Raw genomic sequence first — 19086 nt, forward strand, 5'->3', positions numbered from 1 at the left:
AGTTATGGATGGAAATTAATTCAGGATGCTGACCATTTGAATTTTCTCTGTGATACAAAAACTACCCACTGGATTCATTTTCTCACTGAACTTACTACATTGATGTGTCATTGGGTGTTACGTGGATATAGGTTAGCTAACCTGCATGAACATTAAAAAATGTTTGTCTTCTTCCAAAAATGACCATGACAGGGATGTAGTGTGTTTTACTTCTGCTCCTAATTGTTCAAACACCCATTCATTTGGCAATCTTTCACAAACACTGAACACCTAAGTAAAACTAAACAGTTACAGGGGGGAAAAGCTCAACTTTTAAACTAAGGGAGGAAGATGTAGTATCCATCATAGACTAACTGTAAATACACGTAACAGATGTGACCAGGGCTGTTCTTGAATATAGATCATTTTAGTGGCCCAACTTTAAAACTACTTTTTAAAAAGATGCCAAAACCAGTATGTTTATCTTTTGCTTTTAAAAGACTCAAAGCTAACCAAAGAAACTGTATTTTTTGTTAGAATAGAAAATTAAGCCCCGTTCATCGATAAATTATAGACTTTAGGTGCTTGTTTGCTTTTTCTTTTGGTAACTTGGCCATCTTACTTTTTAATGAGAATAATTTTCCAATCACCCAGGCATGTGTATCCTTTTAGCTTGTTTTAAGAGCAATGATATAACGGATATTAAATCCCTTTGTATAAGTTACCATATAGGTTACAACTATTTCTTAAAAATAATTCCAGAGCCCACCAATTCATTCTGTTAAGGTCATCGAAGCTCTGAACCATCATGGCTGAATTGTTTTAGTGCTCTCTGCTGAACACCTGCAAACATCAAACAAAAACTGCAGGTCCTTTCCTGGGTTGACAAAAGCCTTTCATGTGAAAAATGCTCCCTGGGAATGTCAGGCCGTAGCTCAGGTTACATTCCATTCTCCCTAGCAGCTTCACCATTTCTTAAGGTGGTAGGAAAACCCATGTTTGAGAAATGAAAAGATTAAAGGGAATATGACCACACTTTATTTTCATTCCCACATTGCAAATCACGATGGAGCATCCTATATTAATCGATTCAAAAGCTATTGGGAACTTTAAGTATGAAATATCACCATGCCTCACCTTGAAGAAATACAGCTGGTTTTGCAAAGATGAACAAACAGTTCACTTACTTACAGTTCGGATCTTTGTTTCTTAGACCCAAGTTTCAAAGCTACCCATGAAAGTCACACCTGAGCCCACTCAAGACGAGTATTAACCTGAAGTAAATTTAGAAAATTATTTCTCTGTCCAAAGTTTCCTAGCTCATCCTTCAGTTAAAAGGCAAAATGCAGTTTTCCTGATTTTTCTACCTGATGTTCTTTAAAAGGGATTCATCTTTGTTGTGGAACTATAATGGAATGGAAATATAAGCCATTTTTTTCACTAATAGCCCTGTGTTCAAATATGTCTTGAATAGATGAGAAAAACCAACACTACAATCTGTACTCCATATATTATAATCACCATCACACTGCATTGGATGAGTACCCTGCATTTTCAATTCAGCTGTCACCACAAAATAGCCACTACACTTTTTTACCTTTACAAGCAAACATTTGGGTCTGAAAACTACAACTGTGGTACAACGTAACTCAAAGTTCAACACCTTAAAAATAATCACAGTATATTCATTAGAAATATCGTACGTGACATGTCACTAAGGATGACGTCTCTGTCTGGGTTTGTGTGTGTGTGTGTGTGTGTGTGTGTGTTTGGTGTGTGTGCACATGTGCGCACGTGTGTGTGTATATATATTTGTCTTAAGAACTGTGTAAGTTCAATACATAATCACTTACTAAAATGCATGAATACATATTCATACTTATCCAGCCTGTACTCTCTGTAAACAGTTAAACATCATAGCAAGGACTTTATTTAAATGTGAACACAGAAAAGGGCCCAGATGCACAGTTGTCTTTTTAAATGTAACACAATTTCATGCTTCTAAATCACTTTGCTTTATTAAACCATACCTAAACTGATACACTTAAGTTATTCCAAATGTGTCAGTTTTCACAGAGTGCAAGAGAGTGTTTTGCACTTTGAAAGCAGTCTATCTCTGGGCCTTTGTGACATAATCTACTTTTAGATTTAAGCTGAATACACGTTTTCTTAAGTAAAACCATGAAGAAAATTGCTGTCAGAGATAAAGTCTGTTACTGTTTTGATACTAGCATGAAATAGTAATCTGCCTACAAGAGATTCTTGCACTGATCTTTACTTCAAAGTTGTGTAGAGAACACAACACCAAAATTTGGAAGACAAAATACCAATACAACAACAACAACAACAACAACAAAAATATTGAGTCTGTAAATGGAAAATATAACAGGGTCCAGGCCACTAAAATACAAATATATTGTCAGAAGTACTTTTAATCAAGGTGGACCCCAAAACTGAAAAGATAAAATATAACCATAGGAAGCATCTTATAAATTATAAACATGTTACTTAGCCTATTGGGGGCCAGAAAAAGGAGAAGTAACTTATTTGGAAATGAGCAACTTTTAAAAGCCACTAATTTTATAAAAGCATCCTAATTACACAAATCGCAAAGGTGAACAGATTGCTTTCATTGCCAGAGCATCAGATGAAAATTAAGAGATGTGAAATGATATTCAATAGTTAACAGAAAATTCCACTGGCACCTCGCAGCTAAAAGATGTCAACATTTACCAGCCTGACTCAAGAATGGTACTCTGTCTAATGTACTGGTATTTACCACTGCCAGAACTCCTAAAATACTACAGCTGTTTAAAAAGTATAAGTGGATTTAAGCTTTAAGCTCAAAGGATAGCAGGTAACCATGGATGCCTCCTTCCTATGTGAAATTCATTGGACAAAAAAATATATACATATTTTAAGTAGTATCATATTTTCAGTTTTCACTTTATAAGAGACCTTCAGGGAGTCCCCTACTAAAACTCCTCCTTAGAAGCCAGATAATCATTGCGCACACAGATTCCTTTGTGAATAGCGCTAACGTCTTTTTTAAGCAACACCCAAAGACCTTTCATTTATAAAATGTAAAAGTCCTTGCAAATTTGAAACTTTAAATATAGCAAAAATTCACTGCATGAGGAAATGCTTAGAGGACAAAAAATAGCTAAAGCATCAAAAAGAATGCTTTAAAGAGAAATGAATTCATATTTAGCTCTCAGATTAGCAAGAGGCTCTCTATTTACAGCTATGGTTTACAATGCAGCATTCATCTGCAAAGTAAGTGCTCACTTCTTTAAAAGGGTTAATTATACATAGTACCTAATAATTAATATTATTTACGAGGTATTTTCCCTTTTTTTTGTAAGTTAGATTTTTCCCTCTATTTTCAAACAGGGAAATAAATTAATTTTCCCCGTGTCAACACTGGCCTTATCTTCACATGTTTGATTACAACTGTATTAGAAAATTGCTTTTAAATTAAGTAATGGAATTCTGAGACAATTTCCTTGATTTAAAAAAAAAAAGGCCTAATTTTAATTCTGCAAAAGATAACATTTTGTGTAAGTTATACCACTGATGGACAGTGAAATAACCATATCATTACAGGCTACAATTTCAATGACTTTTCCAGAACACTTCAACAGAGCCAAAAATATACAATGAGTGAATAAACAGCTAAGAACATTTAACTACATGCTAAGAAAAGAATTTACATACTTGAGCCAGTAAAATGTCCACTCGCCAAAGAAGTTGGTCCATTTTTCCCACTGCTCACAGGAGGTGAAAACATCTAAAAGAAACAAAGAAATATTACTGTTGAAAAAAAGACATTTGTGCCTTCAGAGTTCGTCAAAGATCTTTCAGACTCTTACCAAATAGCTTAAGAGTTTACGTTAAGGGTTCATTTTAGTAAAATACATCACCATCCAACTTAAAACTAAAACAAGCATAACATTACCAGTCACCCCCCCCCCTTTTACCACTCTGTTCTTAATTTTTCCTCAGGTTCATTAGACTGCCAGCACTAGGCAGCACTGGTCCACTTTAAACAAACAGTCCCCATAATGTTATCAAGATTCAGGGTGGAGGGCAGCGGCCTCTCCAGAAAACACTAGTTTTACAAAGGAGAAGAAAAAAGTTGTTTGCTTTATGCTGAAAACCTTGGCCATAAACGTGGCAATGTCCATTTCCATCCCGTATAGGATTTGCCTGTCATATGTGAACCCAAATAAATATAAAAGTGCCACCTGCACTAAATTCTCATTTCGTCTCTAACATGAGAGCAATTTGTAGCAAGACTCTCTCTCTCTCACTCTTTCTCACTCTCTCTCTCTCTCTCCCTCTCTCACTCTCTCTCTCTCTCTCTCTCTCTCTCTCTCCAGCATTTATTTCGACCCTAATTGGCTTCCCTCTTCTTCGACGTATCTAGTGGATAATGCGCACCTTCCCTGAGTCAGAGCCTGCAAAAAGCAAAGGAACGAATGGAGAAAGTGCAGCAAGCAGAAAGGGGGCTACAAAGCTGCCTAGGGCTACGTTTCCTGGCAAAACTTCCGAAAGCCATTTCTCCAGAAGAAGGTCCAGAAGAAGCAGCAGCAGCAGCAGCAGCAACAGCAGCAGCAGCAGCAGCAGCAGCAGCAGCAGCAGCAGCGGAGGCGGCGGCGGCGGCGGCGGCGGCGGCGGCGGCGGCGGCAGCGGCGGCAGCAACATGAAAGAGCCCCACTTAGAAGGCGGTTTGGATTTTATTTGCGTGTTTTGTGGATTCTTTTTATTTTGCTTTGCAAATGCATCTTACACCAAACTCTCTCGGCATTAAAAATGAGTGAATTCCCCTGCCGGGTCTGGGACTTGATTTGGGAAAGGGAAGCAAAGGGATGCAGGACCAACTACAGCCGTAAAACTCCACAAGTGTGCAAGTTTTGCTTTGTGCTGATCTCACGACTGTGAAATGTACCAACCCGGTCTAAAGGGTTCTAAAGAGTGTGTGCCCAGCACATACGCACGAGTTTTCAGAATCCTAGAAAGAGATGTAACTAATACGTATCCAAAGCATCATCAATTTAAAACTTTAAGAGACAACTGGGTCTCCTAGTTGCTCCTTTCCATTTCCAGAAAAACAAAAATAAAAGGAATACTGCGCAAAGTATTAGTACTCTCATGTCCAGGTAAGGCCAAGTTTTAGGGTGGTCTGTTTGTCCTTTCATTTGGGGGGAGGTTCCATTATTTTGAGGGTCCGGTGGGTAGGGAATTCAAGGCAAGTAATTTTACACTCTGGGAAAAAAAAAAAAAGCCTGAATCGTCCATCACACCCAAAAATTGTAGTTAAAAACTTATCAAAAAGACCTTCATGTTTGCCAAAGATTCAGCCAATTAAAAAATTATTCCTGCCTTTAGATTACTATTGGTTTCTAGCTGAAGTGTTTGGGTTTTTTGTTTTGTTTTGTTTTGTTTTTCACAGCTGTTGTTAGTTTCCACCGTTCTTTCTTACCGCACTGAAATCCAGTAAATCACTCAGCTCTTTGTCCGTCCCTAAGGCAGCCATTCGCTGTTGGTGATGCATTTTAGCAAAATCACACAAACCTAGAAACATGGAAATAACCGCAATCAGAAAATCCAGTCCCAATCCTTGGAGAAAACACAATCGGATTTTTGGAGACTGGGGGGGTTGGGGGGTGGGGATGTGGGGGCGGGCGGGATTAAGGCGGAAAGGAGGGAGGGATGGGAGAGTTTTGTTTTTTTTTTTTTTAAGATGGAATAGGCAGCAATAGCAAAAAAAAAAAAAAAGCGATACTGATATTGTATTTCCAAAGAGACGATCAAAACTGGTAACATCCACTATAAAACCAAATCCGGGAAAGGAGGGGAAAAAAAAAGCCGCTCTTCAGCGCATCATTTTATGCAACAGGAGGTAGAGCGAGAAATGAATGGATCACAGAGAAAAGAGAAACTACTCAGAACGATCCGGTCTCAACTTTCCCCCCCACCTTCCACCCCACCCCCCTCACACACACACACACACACACACACAGACACACACACACGCACGCACACACACACTCACACACACCACTCCCCTCTGCATTTCAAAGTAGCTATAAAGAAATTAAAGATGAGCGTCTCTGGAGTGAAAACACGTCCAAAGGGGGAGGGGTGACAGGGTCGGCGAAAGGGGGGAGCAGAGTGGAGGGTCGGGTCCTGTAATTGTCCAGCACCCTAATTTGTGAAAGAAAGGGTTGTAGAAATTAAAGTCAGGCCCTTGGCAAAGTCATCGGTCCCTCCGAGTGGCATGACTGGGGAGGGGGGGCGGGGGGGGGGGTAGAGACGAGGGGGAGGGAAGAGGCGCGGGAGGGGAAGGGGTGTCTCTTCTGGGAGCGCCGGGAGCCGGGAGCCCGCGGCTCGGGAGGCGCGGAGCCGCGTGCGGAGCCTCCGAGCCCCAGCCCCGCGCCGCCCGGCGCATCAGCCCGCCGAGCCCCGCTGGCGCCCGTACCTACCGCCCGCGCGCGAGAAGGGGCTCTCCGTGCACCGCCGGCGCCGAGGCGGCGTTCATGTCTAACCACTGCCTCCACCACCACCACCTCCGCCTCCTGCGCCCGCGCCCGCTCCTGCTCCTTCCCCGCCGCCGCCGCCGCCGCCGCCGCCGCCGCCGCCGCCGCCACTACAGATCCGCAGACACACAGCCAAGATCCCTGACTCTTAACACCAACTCTCTTCTCCGGGGAGGGGAGGGGACGAGGGAAGGGGGGAGGGGGAAACACGCCGAGGCGCACGGAATTGCAAGTTCAGCAAAGAAATGGGTGGGGGGGCTCCGGCGGGGAGACGCGGCTCGCTCGGGTCGGGCTGGCTGGGATGCACCCCACCCCCCCCCGAGGAAAAAAAAAAATCTCAACACCTCCCCCGCCTCGCAAAAAAATACAAACGAAAATTCATCGAGCACCTCATTTTCCCTCAGATCGTCAGTTACAATCTGAAGCCTGAACAGTTCAGTTTTTGCCCGTTTCATCCATCGGAGGCACTTTGAAATTTATTCGAGTTTACATCCCCTCACTTCTTTCTTTCTCTGACTCTCGTTCCCTCTCACTCACACATCCACACACAGCAAAGCAAGTTTATACTAGGCTGCAAATACACGTGATGCAAAAAGACTTTGCCAAGAGGAACAATATTTTTCTTTTCCATATATAAACCAAGCCACATTTTGCTGGGGAGATTTTCATTTCGGTACTTTTGCATTGGGGGCGAAACCTAAATTGCATACTTTCTTTCCCCTTCCTTTCAAGTCACAGATTAGTATAGCTGCAAACTTCGCCAAAAAAAAAAAAAAGGCAATTTTTGAGGGTGGATGTTGTTTTGTTTTTACACTTGAGTTCCTAGCCACGCTAAGTCCCCGTTCGCCAGCACTTGTAAGTTTTGAATTCAACATTTACCATTACAGGCCTTGCATGCTCTTAAAACATACTTTTTCACATCACTTTTTAGGATAAAAATTAAGCTTCATAATTCTATCGTTTCGTAATAACAAGCGTGCTTTATCCAGTATATGCAACATACGCTATTTTAACGTGTGTTAAAATACACATTCCAGAAACCCTGTTATTGCTAGATGTGCTAGTACATACACAAAATGCATGCACACACTTTTTCCCATTGGCAATTATTTAATAGGTTGTTCCTTTTGTTTTAATAAAACATTGGGATCGACATTTTAAAAATTAAATTCAATTACAAACAGTTTACTCTGACAGCAAATTGTAACGTTACCTTAAATGGCCACAAATATGCTCACAATATTCCAAGGAAAGTGACTTTAAAAAGAAAGACAAAAATCTTCTGCAAGTACTTAGTATCTCACATGTGTATCCCCCAAAAAAGTATTTTAACTGGTACTCAGTTCTGCTCCAGGGATATCCACAGAATACAAGATTATGCACCTGGTTCTGGTTTTTGCATTTTCCACCGTAAAACTGCAACAAAATCCCCTCCCCCAAAAAAGAAATCATTAAAAAAAAAATCCAACAACTTTTTCTTATTGTTTATAAAAAAAATATCAATACAGGATAGTTAGAATTTTTCCTCAAACAAATCTTGTTGGTGGTTTTTTTTTCTTCTCCTCTTATAAAGTCTTAAACTTGTTCCAAGTTTAGAGGTGTCTCATCATCATCATCCTCCTCCTCCTCCTCATCATCACCATTGACTCCCCCGTGGAGTCACATTGATAATAATAGGTTTCCCTGAAAGATACATTGTAATCCATTCACATCCGGGCACTGCGGGCTTATAAAGAGAAGGCGCTGCGGCCGCGGCTGCTCCTCCAGACAATGACTGGGGAGGGGCGGGGCGGGAGCGGGCGATCATAGAGTAGTAAACACGGCTCCTAGAGAGGCGCCCAAGATGGCGGCGCGTGCGGGCCACGCCTCCTCCGGGAGCTGAGGCGGGTGGCTGCGCTCGGTCGGGTGTCGCGCGTGGGGGCTAAACTGCAAGGGCTCATGAGGTTGGGGCTGTTCCCAGGCCCAAGCGTGTTCCTGCGCGCTTCTTCTTGCTCCCTTTGCTTGGTCTTTCCTGGGTTTTTGTTGTTGTTTTTACTCAGAAGTGTAGTTTCTAAGTAAATGAAGGCATTACACGCCACAGATTTGCGCAGGGGAGTCAGATCCCCTGGCTCACCCTGAGGGAGGCTGGCCTCAGCAACAGAAAGCCAGAGCTCGGATTCTCCCGCAGTGTGGAGCCAGTCCTCTTAGCTAGCCTTGAACAGCGTGGGAAAAGGCGGCTGTACCAAGTTGTAGATGCCGGGCTTGAAGAGGTATGAGGGTGCCCTCCACCACCACTCCCCACCCCCCCCAACACACACCTTTTTTTTTTTTTTTTTTTTTTTTTTTTGACCCTGGAGGAGTGAGAACTTCCTAAGTCCAGAAAGTCTTCCCTTGGAGAAGACTTTAGGTTATAGCGTCTTAGACAAGTCGAGTTTGTACCTTGAACCACTACTGACTCAACTTCTAGTTCTGGGCGAGCAGTTACCTTCTCTAGCCTGCTTTCTGGTCTGTGGCATGCAAATCGTGATCACCTTCCGAATTTCCTGAGTTAAAGGGATAAAGATGGGGTCACCAGAGAAGAAAATTTCCCTTTCCATCTCTAATTCCAGCTAAACTAACTGATATCACTAATCTAGCCCACGGGATTTTAAATGGAGATTTCTCTATTCCACCAGTGTAATTGTACTCCCACCGGAGAAAAGAGTAATAATCATGATAGGTTAACACTTACATAGTGGCTTTACTATGTGCCAAACACTGTTCAAGAATTTCTCAAGTATTGGCTGTCCTAATCCTGCGAATGACTCTATAGAGTATGTCTTACAATTTTGTTATATTTATATATATTTATATGACATCTTTTATGTTTTACATACAGAGAATCAGAAGCAAGCAATGTTGAGTAGCTTGACCCAGGGCACTTTGGAAAATGATACAAACTTGCCTAAAAGTACACAATTTTAATAAGTGATAGCACTCACCTTTGAAGACAGGCAGTCTAGGATCAGAGTTGACATTCAACCACATTCCTATACCATCTGGCAGCAGGAACTGCCTAATCTCCATTTTCTGATGCAATTTTGTGGCAGTAAGAGAGTTCAGATCAATCTTCAAGATCTTTTGTTTATATGTAACCTTTTAGAAAACAAGAATTAGAGCATTTTTAGGTTGTTTCCTGTCTATTCACACATTGTGAAGATTCCTGTTTTCCATCCCCATTCATGTTCTCATCTTAAAGTTTACATGTAGACACTACTTTATGCTGCATTATTACAATCATTATCTGTGATTCTCAGAGTAAGCCTCTACAGGGCTGTACTGAGATGATGTAATAAAAAGTTCACAAACATTTGTTTAAGAGAAGTATTCCATTGGTTCTACCTCTAATCAACTCTGTGACCTAAGGCTTGAGGTCAATGTGTTTTCCTGTAAAATACAGAGGCTAGATTAGATAATCCCTTAAGATTCTTTCTAGTTTCTAGTTAGATTGCAAAAGCCTCCCTTTCCTGAATTTCAAGGGGAATAAATGATCTGTCCAGAAACAATTGACAGGATCAGGTGGGGGACCTCATTGCCCCCAAGTGATTGCTAGCACTTTTTTTTAACTGCATCCCACAGTCAGAAAACCATGCAACCACCCTTCCTATCTTAAATTAAGGGACAAATGTGGATTGTTTGTTTTGTTTTGTTTTGTTTTGTTTTCCATGAACTATAAGAAGAATAGGTATATCTACGAAGTTATGCTTACGAAGATTGGAGACACCTTAGAAAGGAAGACTCAGTAAAATTTTGTGAAACTTGGATAAATAGGTAAGTGTAGCAGATAGGTTTGGGGATGCCTGCTCCATTCTATGGACTCTGTTCCTTAAAAATCCTGTCCTTAAGTCCTGATGCAGAGGTAGAACTTGATGTGGGTACCATATGACCTTTCTATAACCTTCCTGTCCCAGTTTCACCAGCCCCAGCTAATTGGATCACAGGAACTAAAAGAGGAGTGGTCTATGATCTGACTTGTTGGAGTCAGCTGGCCAGAGTGTCAGGAAGCCAAGCCATGTGAGCCATGGTTATAGGGAAGCAAGAACCATGAGTAAGCAGAAAGAACTGCTCTTTAGATAAGAAAGATCTTAGAAGTTCTGAGAAAAGTAGACAGTTGAGTCCTAGGAAGAAATGAGTTTATTTACCATTTATTATAAAGTTTATTCCCATTTATTATAGAGGCCACCTTGCCTCCTGTCCATAAGACTGCTACTCCTGCCATATTCCCCTTCCCTAAGTGAGCTAACCTGAGGACTTTTCTGATTCTTACAACTAAAAACTTTAGGGGAAAAAAAAAAGATTCTTTTGATTTCAGCATTTGAAAACAATCCTTAACATCAAAAAAAAAAAAAAAAAGGAGTCATCACTATTCTAGGGCATAAACACTATTCCACTCACACGGTAGGGATTCTATCCAATTAATTGTGCCACATACAGTCAGGACAGTATATACAAGTGTCATTCCCCTTTCTACTGTGTTGTGACCTTGGACAAATTTCACATCTTGTCACATGTAAAAAAAAAAATAACTTGTCTTCCATACTTTACATGACTGGTTAAAATCCAATGAGTTGGTAGAGATTACCATACTCTGAAAATGACAAATTCTTATGAAATGTAAGGTATAATTATTGCATAAACTAAGTTGATGTCTAAAAATAACATTTATTTCCTAGGAATGTGGAAGGAGTGGCCAATATTGAAACCCAATGAGTCATAGAAAAGAACAGACATTGAAGGGTGCTTGGACCAAATCCTGGAGTTTGGTTCAAGATGTCAAGGTTCAAGTGGGATGGCTTGTCCAAGGTCACATCACTAATGAATTACAGAGGCAGAAGTAGCCCTCCAGTAACTGAATGCCACTCTAGAAAGCCGTACCATTCTTCAAATTACACCTGTTTGATCTCCCCCAATCCTGCCCGTATTAAAATAAATAAGCAGACAAAACTACAAACAAAAATAACAGTTCCTTGATGATCTAATGAAATGCATCAAAAAATTTAGCAAATAATATTTGAGAGTCTACTTTGTATCATCATCTCTTCTGTCAGGCCCTAAGGCAAAAATGTAGGTAACAAAATCAGAATGAATGGCAAAGTCACAGTGAGCAAGGTACAGCCTGTGGAATATATGTGGAAAAGGACGGACTCCTGGAATAATTTTAGGTTGATATATCAAAGGACGCAATCATCAAGGACCCTGAACTGGAGCCCCACATGCACTGCAAGGCTGAGTCAGAAAAGCAGCAGGCAGGACAGAAGAGAAGGGATTAGTCAGTGTGTGTGGAAGAAGTCCAGAGCATCATGATACACAGTCCCACATACTCAGGGCCTTTTGCGTTTACTGGTCCCAGGATTTTTCTCTTGGTTGTCCACACAGCTGGTCCCTTAACATCCTTCTGGTCTCAGCCTAAATATCACCTCTTCCTAGAGACCTTCCTAACTATTCTGTCTAAAGTGAGCATCCCTCTTATTAGTCTCTGCCACATCAACTTTATGTCCTTAGTGGCACTTTTCCCAATTGGGATCCTTTTGTTAATACGTTTACTTTTATATTACCTGTCTTCTCCGCCAGACTGTAGACTCCATACTGCAGGACTGCATGAATATTGTTCACTCTATGTACCCACACCTAATGCAATGTCTGGCATTGGTGGTGGTATCTGGAGGTGTTTGATAACTATTTGTTAAATAGGTGGATCAAGAATCTATCTTTATTCTTCAGATGCACACTTTATACTGAAGAGTGCAGCTGTCATACCTTTTCAAATCCGGCTCTCTTTAAGGTTTCATTTTACCCTGATATCATTATTGGCAAATGTTGGCAGTGAATGTTCAGTGTGATTTGAAACAGGCCAACAGGCCACCGGCCCCTTGTCACCTGAATCCTAGACCCTAAGGGATAATTGCCTTAATTTACCCAATCGTGAAAGCAGTCTCTTCATTGTTATGAGTGTGTTAAGAGGTGCTGTCATAGTATTGCTTCACTATTATAACATTTTATGGATGAGAACACCAGGGCTTGGACGTATAATAATTTTCCTGAGGTCACAAAGCCACTACCTGGAAGAGCTAAGATTCAGACACAGATAAACCATGCTTCTGCTTATAGCTCAGTGGCATGTGCCATGACTTTAATAACCTTAACAAACCATACGGTGTTTTTTTTTAATTGTTTTAATGTTTATTTAGTTTTGAGAGAGAGACAGAGCACGACTGGGGGAGAGGCAGAGACCCAGAATCTGAAGCAGGCTCCAGGCTCTGAGCTGTCAGCACAGAGCCTGACTTGGGGCTCGAACTCACGAACCATGAGACCATGACCTGCGCCGAAGTCGGACGCTTAACCGACTGAGCCACCCAGGCGCCCCAACAAACCATATGGTTAACAAACCATAACAAACCTTCCTTATTGGATATAGGCACACAATAGCACAGAATTTTTATTTCATCTATTTTTAGATGTTTCGGGGGTTTTGGAAAATGAAAGGTAAAATAAATAAATAAATAAATAAATAAAGCTTTCATTCTTAGTGTCCACAGAATTTTGTTAAAGAGGACTCAAAAACTTTAGTGCCAGCCTTCTGAAAGTTTTCCTTCTAATCATAAAATTATTTTCTCTGCAGTAGTTTGAATGTTCTATTTTAAGGGTTTTGTCATGTGGGGAAGGACTTGCAGATTGAGAAAATAGGGCAGAAATAGAGTTCCAGAGGAGAAACAAAGTTGTTGTGTATTGACCATTTTGTCTGCACCCTGGTGGTCTCATCCTCCCTTGCGTGTGCTTCCGGTTTAAAAGATCAACATGTGCGGATCTTTTCCACAGTTGGCCGTGACCTCAAGCCATGGCACATGCCACTGAGTTCTAACAGAAGCATGGTCTACCTGTGTCTGAGTCTCAGCTCTTCCATGTCATAACCCCCAAGTATCCCCAAGCTTCAGTTTATTCATCCGTCACATGGGTATAATAGTCTATCATAAAGTTATTGTGACAGATTAAATGTAATAGTATTAGCAGATGTACTTTGGCACAGTGTTCATCCACTGACTGTGACCTAGCAAGTATAGTATCTACTCCTTAGTGTCACGGTTTTCAATTTTCAGATCTCAACTCTTTAATGGTCATGAAATGGATTTACTGGGTTTGTTCAAAGTAAGAACAACATAGAGAAGACCAACATACATGGCATGAATTAAGAGTGAGTGTTGTTTTACAAAAGCCTGTTCCAGGTGTGTATATACAACATGGTATGTGCCTAAGAGGTTACTATAAAAAATATCTAAAGCCACTACTTTAGTATATGGGCTTCATTGCTTTGCTAGCAAAGGTATTCCTGAATACCTGAATAATCACGTTGGAGAAGAGAAATGAAAGCAAACCACCTCTTAATTCTATTTCTTCTCTTCTCAAGTTGCATACTATTTCATAACCAACAGCCACCCCCCACAAAAGAAAAGGAGATGAATAAAAAGATAAATGGTTTAAAAAATAAACAATGTGGAAAGAATACAAGGGATTTTAGAAAAACAGCAAGAGAAACCTTCATCTACTCAAAAGTGCACTAAAACTGGTTAAACTTAATCTACTTAACCTGCGTTTTTAAAACTCCTTCAACAGCTATACTCCCCTCACTGCTCCCACTTACCCTGTAACTGTCTCCAAGTCATTCCCTAGAGGAAGTTTTGTCTCTAGTCAACTAACTATATAGCATACCTTTATTGTCTATGAAAAGAGCTAGGCAAGATGCAGTGAGTCATTCAAGATGAAAAAACAAGGCCCCTGACCTCCTAGCATCCTACTGTAGTGGGTAGGCCAGACAGATAAATCGCCCCAACTCCCTAACGCACTGAACTGGGAGCTATCATGACATAAAATTGTCCTACCAGACTGTAGCCTAATGAGTAGTTATCAGATGGAGAAACCTAAACACTTAGAATTCTGAGACAAGTTTAGATCTGGATGCGGAAAGGAGAAGTGGTATTCTTATTAAGCAGATAGAGAGCGAAGCATGTTCTGGGCTGAAGTGCTAGCTCGGACAAAATCTGGCTGGATACTAAGGGTCTTGTTCGTGAGTAGAACTAAGGTATTAAAAACTCAGTTGGCAGGACGCCTAGGGGGCGCAGTCGGTTAAGCATCGAACTTCGGCTTAACCAACTTGGACTCAGGACATGATCTCATGGTTCGTGAGTTCGAGCCCCACGTGGGGCTCTGGGCTGACAGCTTGGAGCCTGGAACCTGCTTCGGATTCTGTGTCTTCCTCTCTCTCTGTGCTCCCCCACTCATGCTCTGTTTCTTTTTCTATCAAAAATAAATGTAAAACTCAGTTGGCAAACTTGGACCCATTAGCCTTTATTCCCAATGCATGGAGCCTGTAGGGTCGTGCACCTAGCAGCAGTGATCAGATATGCCTGAGAAGATCATTTGGGGAGCAACATGGAGGATGATGAAGAAAAGGAAGGCAGAGACCAGGTTAGAAAGTCGTTGCACTTCTCTCAACCAGTGTTGTGAGAGTCTGAAGGAAGGCTGTGGCTATGGCTGTGGAAACTAGAAGAAATCATTCAAGAGGTGTTGTGCCTAGGTTATTAGAAACGTTATTTGGGTTACAAAGCAGCATAAAAATCCATTCCAAGTGGATATTTCACAGTGGATTTAAACAATAATGTGCCTGCAAACCTAAAAAATCTGGTGCCATCGTTCAGGGCTTCAGCTTTGTTTCTCCACATTCCTGTCAACTCAGCCCAACTTTCTACATCAGGCAACTCCCTCATGTTCACCAAAATGGTTACCATCAAAAACTGAAGCTATAAACTTTTTTGCTTGCTTTCAATAGTTGCATGTCCTTCCTAAGCTTTGATACTAAAGCCTCAGCTGAACTCTAACTCTACCATGTTAGGAAGATGCCTGCTTTTGAACCAAACCATTGGAATGACTGGTTTATATCAATCCCTAAATGATTATATTGATAAGGCTCAAACCAGTTAAGGCCCCCTCTTGGAGCGGAGGTGAAGCCAGTCATACCCAACCCACAGTATAGGACCCACAAGGCTTCTGTTCAGAGGGGAAGGGAAGATGGATGTTGGAGAGACAAGCCCAAGGTCTGCCAAGCTTTCTGAACCTCTGTGCCACTACGTATTTCTTCCCATATTTTCTATTGCTTGAACTGACCTCCCTCATGCAATTCCCTTGAATAATTCCTACCTTTTATCAAATCCAGCTTAATTCTTATTTCCCCCCTTTGAGGTATACTCTGACTTCTTGATCTTTCCCCGTCACTTCCTCCTCTGAAACTAACTCACTTATTTAGAACAAAAACTTTTTAAAAAATTGCAGTACAACATACATACAGTAAAAAGGAAAAAATCTACAAAGCTTAGTAAATTTTTACATGCACACATACCAGTGTAACCACCACCCAGATCAAGATACAGAACATTTTCAGCAACCCAGAAGGCTATCTCCTTCCCCTTCACAGTCCTTATCCATGTCTGTGACTTGTACAACCAGAAATTAGTTTTGCCTATTCTTGAACTTGGAATCATCCAGTCCATGTACATCTAGCTTATTTTGCTTATAATTACATCTGTAAGATTCACCCATGTAGTTGTGTATAGAAGCAGGCTGTTCTTTTTTATTGTTGTATAGTATTTCATTTGAGTAATATACAACAATTTTTTTATCCATTCAACACCCCCTCAAATTCACGTTTTCCAAATTTTGACTGCTATGAGTAGAACAACCTTGAAAATTCTGTACATGTCTTTTGGGTGGATAGATGCAGTTATTTATCTTGAATATATACCTATGATATCCTGTTATATACCTACAATTGTTGGGTCACAAGTAGGCACATTTTAGTTTCAGTAGACATTGCCAGACAGTTTTCCAGAGTGGAATGACCAATTTGTACTTGCACCAGTAATTAATATGATGAACTAATTTACTTTTAAATGTTTTTTTTAATTATTCTTTTGAGAGAGAGAGAGAGGGAGAGAGAGAATCCCAAGCAGGCTCCGCACTGTCAGTATAGAGCCCACCGTGGGCCTTGATCTCATAAACCATGAGATCATGACCTGAGCCAAAATCAAGAGTTGGATGTTTAACTGACTGATCCACCCAGGTGCCCCTGAACTAATTTACTTTTGAAACAAACTATTATAATTTATTTATTTATGTGTTGGTATTGCTTCATCAATTAGACTCTAAACCTTTAGAGGGCAGAGACTATTTCAAAGTTCTTCATTGTTCCAGTGCCTAACCTTGTATTCTGCACAGGCATAATGAAGGATTCCATCAATTTTCATCAAAACTCCAGCTATGACTTTAAAAATATATATGTATATATATTTATTTTTGTGTTGTTAATAATTGATATTTAATTAATAATAATAGCTTTCCCTTTTTAACTTTTGGTTGTATATCCAAAGGAATTGGTAACAGGATCTCAAAAAGATATTTGCACACCCATGTTTGTGGCAGCATTATTCATGAGAACCAAGAGGTGGAAACAGTTTAAATGTCCATCAGTAAATGAATGGATAAAGACAATGTGGTATATACATACACAGTAGTATTATTCAGCCCTTAAAAAAAGAATAAAATCCGGGGTACCTGGGTGGCTTAGTGAGTTAAGCGTCCAACTTTGGCTCAGGTCATGACCTTGCAGTTCATGAATTTGAGCCTCAAGTCAGGCTCTGTGCTGACAGCCTGGAGCCTGAAGCCTGCTTTGGATTCCGTGTCTCCCTCTCTCTCTGTGCCCCTCCCCTGCTCACGCGCTGTCTCTGTCTCTCAAAAAAATACAATGTTAAAAAAATTTTTTTTTAAAAAGAAGGAAATCCTATCATATGCTACAATATGAATGATTCATAGGATATTATGCTAAGTGAAATAAGCCAGTCAGAAAAAGACAAATACTGCATAATTCTTATATGAGGTACCTAAGGTAGTCAAATTCATAAAAACAGAGAGTAGAATGGTGATTGCCAAGGGCTTGGGGAAGCAGTAAGGGGAGTCATTCAATAGGCAAAGAGTTTCAGTTTTGCAAGATGAAAAGTTCTAGAGATCTGTTGCACAACAATGTGCATAGTGTTTGTTAACACTACCATATACTTAAAACCGGTTAAGGTAGGGTATTTTATGTTATGTGGTTTTTACCACAATAAAATAATAATTTATTTTCTTTTAATGTTAGAATTTTTTAAAAGTCAAAACTAAAAATTACTTAGTTTTTAAAATTCTAACATTAATAGAAAATACATTATTTTTCATTTCAGTAAAAACACATGACATACAACAAAATAAATACAGTATAACACATGTATATTCACAATAAACAAAACAATATAGTCATTAATTCTCTCGAGTTCAATTCTACCCTCCCAAATTTTGGGGATCTAAATTTTACCGTTTTGATTGTTTAATCTATTTTTAGTGACAAAATTTATCATATGCCGATTGACCCATTTACAGATTGTGTTTAGGCTGTATAGTTCTACTAATATGATTTGATAAAGATTAATTTTGTATTTATTTCTTAGCTCACACACAAGACACTTCTGAGAAGTTCTCCTTGGGTCTTTTAGGATTGCACTCCTGGAAAATTCCACTCTCATTTCTTCCATATCTTAGTTGCTTCTCTGGCTGCTTTCTCTTCCTGTATATTGTTTGGGCTGTGTTTCTGCCTTAACATCCACTAATGAGTTTCCAGAGTGAAGTACACTGCTCCATACTCCTTTTTCCTGGCTTAATTTGTGGTTTCAACAAAGCTACCTATTTGGATGTCCTGATTGCACTTTCACCTCTGCAGGAAACCTAGGAGTCTGCTGACTTCCATGATGCTTTGCAAACTTTCATGAGCATCACAATAATTCAGGTGGTTTGTTAAAACTCATACTCTGGGGCTTCAATCCCAGAGGTTCTGATCAGCAAATCTGGGGAGGGACAGGGACCCATGCAATGGTGCACTGGAGTCAGCTTGCTCTAGCTCAGTAGAGGCCACTGTGCATATTCCTCCCAATTCCACATTCAATGATATCACAAAGACATCAACCAGGTAGGAGCATTTAAAGCATTGAAATCAGCAAATGCTAAAAATCAGAACTCTTCCCCCAACTCACCCATCCTTCCCCTCTGTAAGCCAGATGTTAAACATTCACCAGCATGCCACTGGATGCATGTGATGATGATTTTGTTAGTCCTGAGACCACACTTTGAGTTTCATGTGCACAGGCGCACACACACACACACACACACACATCCAGATTTTTGAACCAATATGAAATAGTTGCATCTATTCTGCAACTGCTAAAATTTCAAATGCATGGTAAGGTCACACCACTTCTTGGGGTCAAAAACTCTTGATCTATCTAACTCTGATTAATGTATCTATACTTAATCTATACTCACATCTACATCTATTTTCATAAATTCAGTATGTACCACTTACCTAGATTGTCTTCATCCTCTAGGTAATTACTCAAAAGAGATTCATTATGCTTACAAAACTCAGAAGGACAGAGAACTGGCAAACCTAATGTACTTCTTCTGGGATTTCTGTGAA

At 40.4% G+C, this 19086-nt stretch overlaps 1 protein-coding gene and 1 long non-coding RNA gene across 29 annotated transcripts in view; one reads left to right on the forward strand and one right to left on the reverse strand.

The window, feature by feature from the left end:
- Positions 1-8283, reverse strand: part of TCF4 (transcription factor 4) — a 355693-nt gene extending 347410 nt beyond the window's left edge. For 9 of the 27 annotated variants that reach the window (XM_053205728.1, XM_053205721.1, XM_053205720.1 and 6 more), the window contains exons 1-3: positions 6468-6602; positions 5465-5556; positions 3697-3769 (exon numbers count right to left, since the gene is read on the reverse strand). In XM_053205728.1, the coding sequence (XP_053061703.1) occupies positions 3697-3769; positions 5465-5536 (145 nt within the window). In that variant the 5' untranslated portion in view covers positions 5537-5556; positions 6468-6602. Of the gene's footprint in view, positions 1-3696; positions 3770-4226; positions 4246-4422; positions 4550-5464; positions 5557-6463; positions 6603-6910; positions 7058-7734 lie in introns of those variants that run through there. The other 18 variants (XM_027069017.2, XM_027069016.2, XM_027069021.2 and 15 more) reach the window with 17 other exon arrangements.
- A 64-nt stretch (positions 8284-8347) lies between these two features.
- Positions 8348-19086, forward strand: part of LOC113602356 (uncharacterized) — a 115088-nt gene continuing 104349 nt past the window's right edge. The window contains exons 1-2 of one of the 2 annotated variants that reach the window (XR_003423786.2): positions 8348-8770; positions 10217-10310. This is a non-coding gene — a long non-coding RNA (uncharacterized LOC113602356). The remainder of the gene's footprint in view (positions 8771-10216; positions 10311-19086) is intronic. The other variant, XR_008291483.1, reaches the window with a different exon arrangement.

Source organism: Acinonyx jubatus, chromosome D3 (assembly GCF_027475565.1).
Source record: "Acinonyx jubatus isolate Ajub_Pintada_27869175 chromosome D3, VMU_Ajub_asm_v1.0, whole genome shotgun sequence".
NCBI classification, from domain to species: Eukaryota; Metazoa; Chordata; class Mammalia; order Carnivora; family Felidae; genus Acinonyx; species Acinonyx jubatus.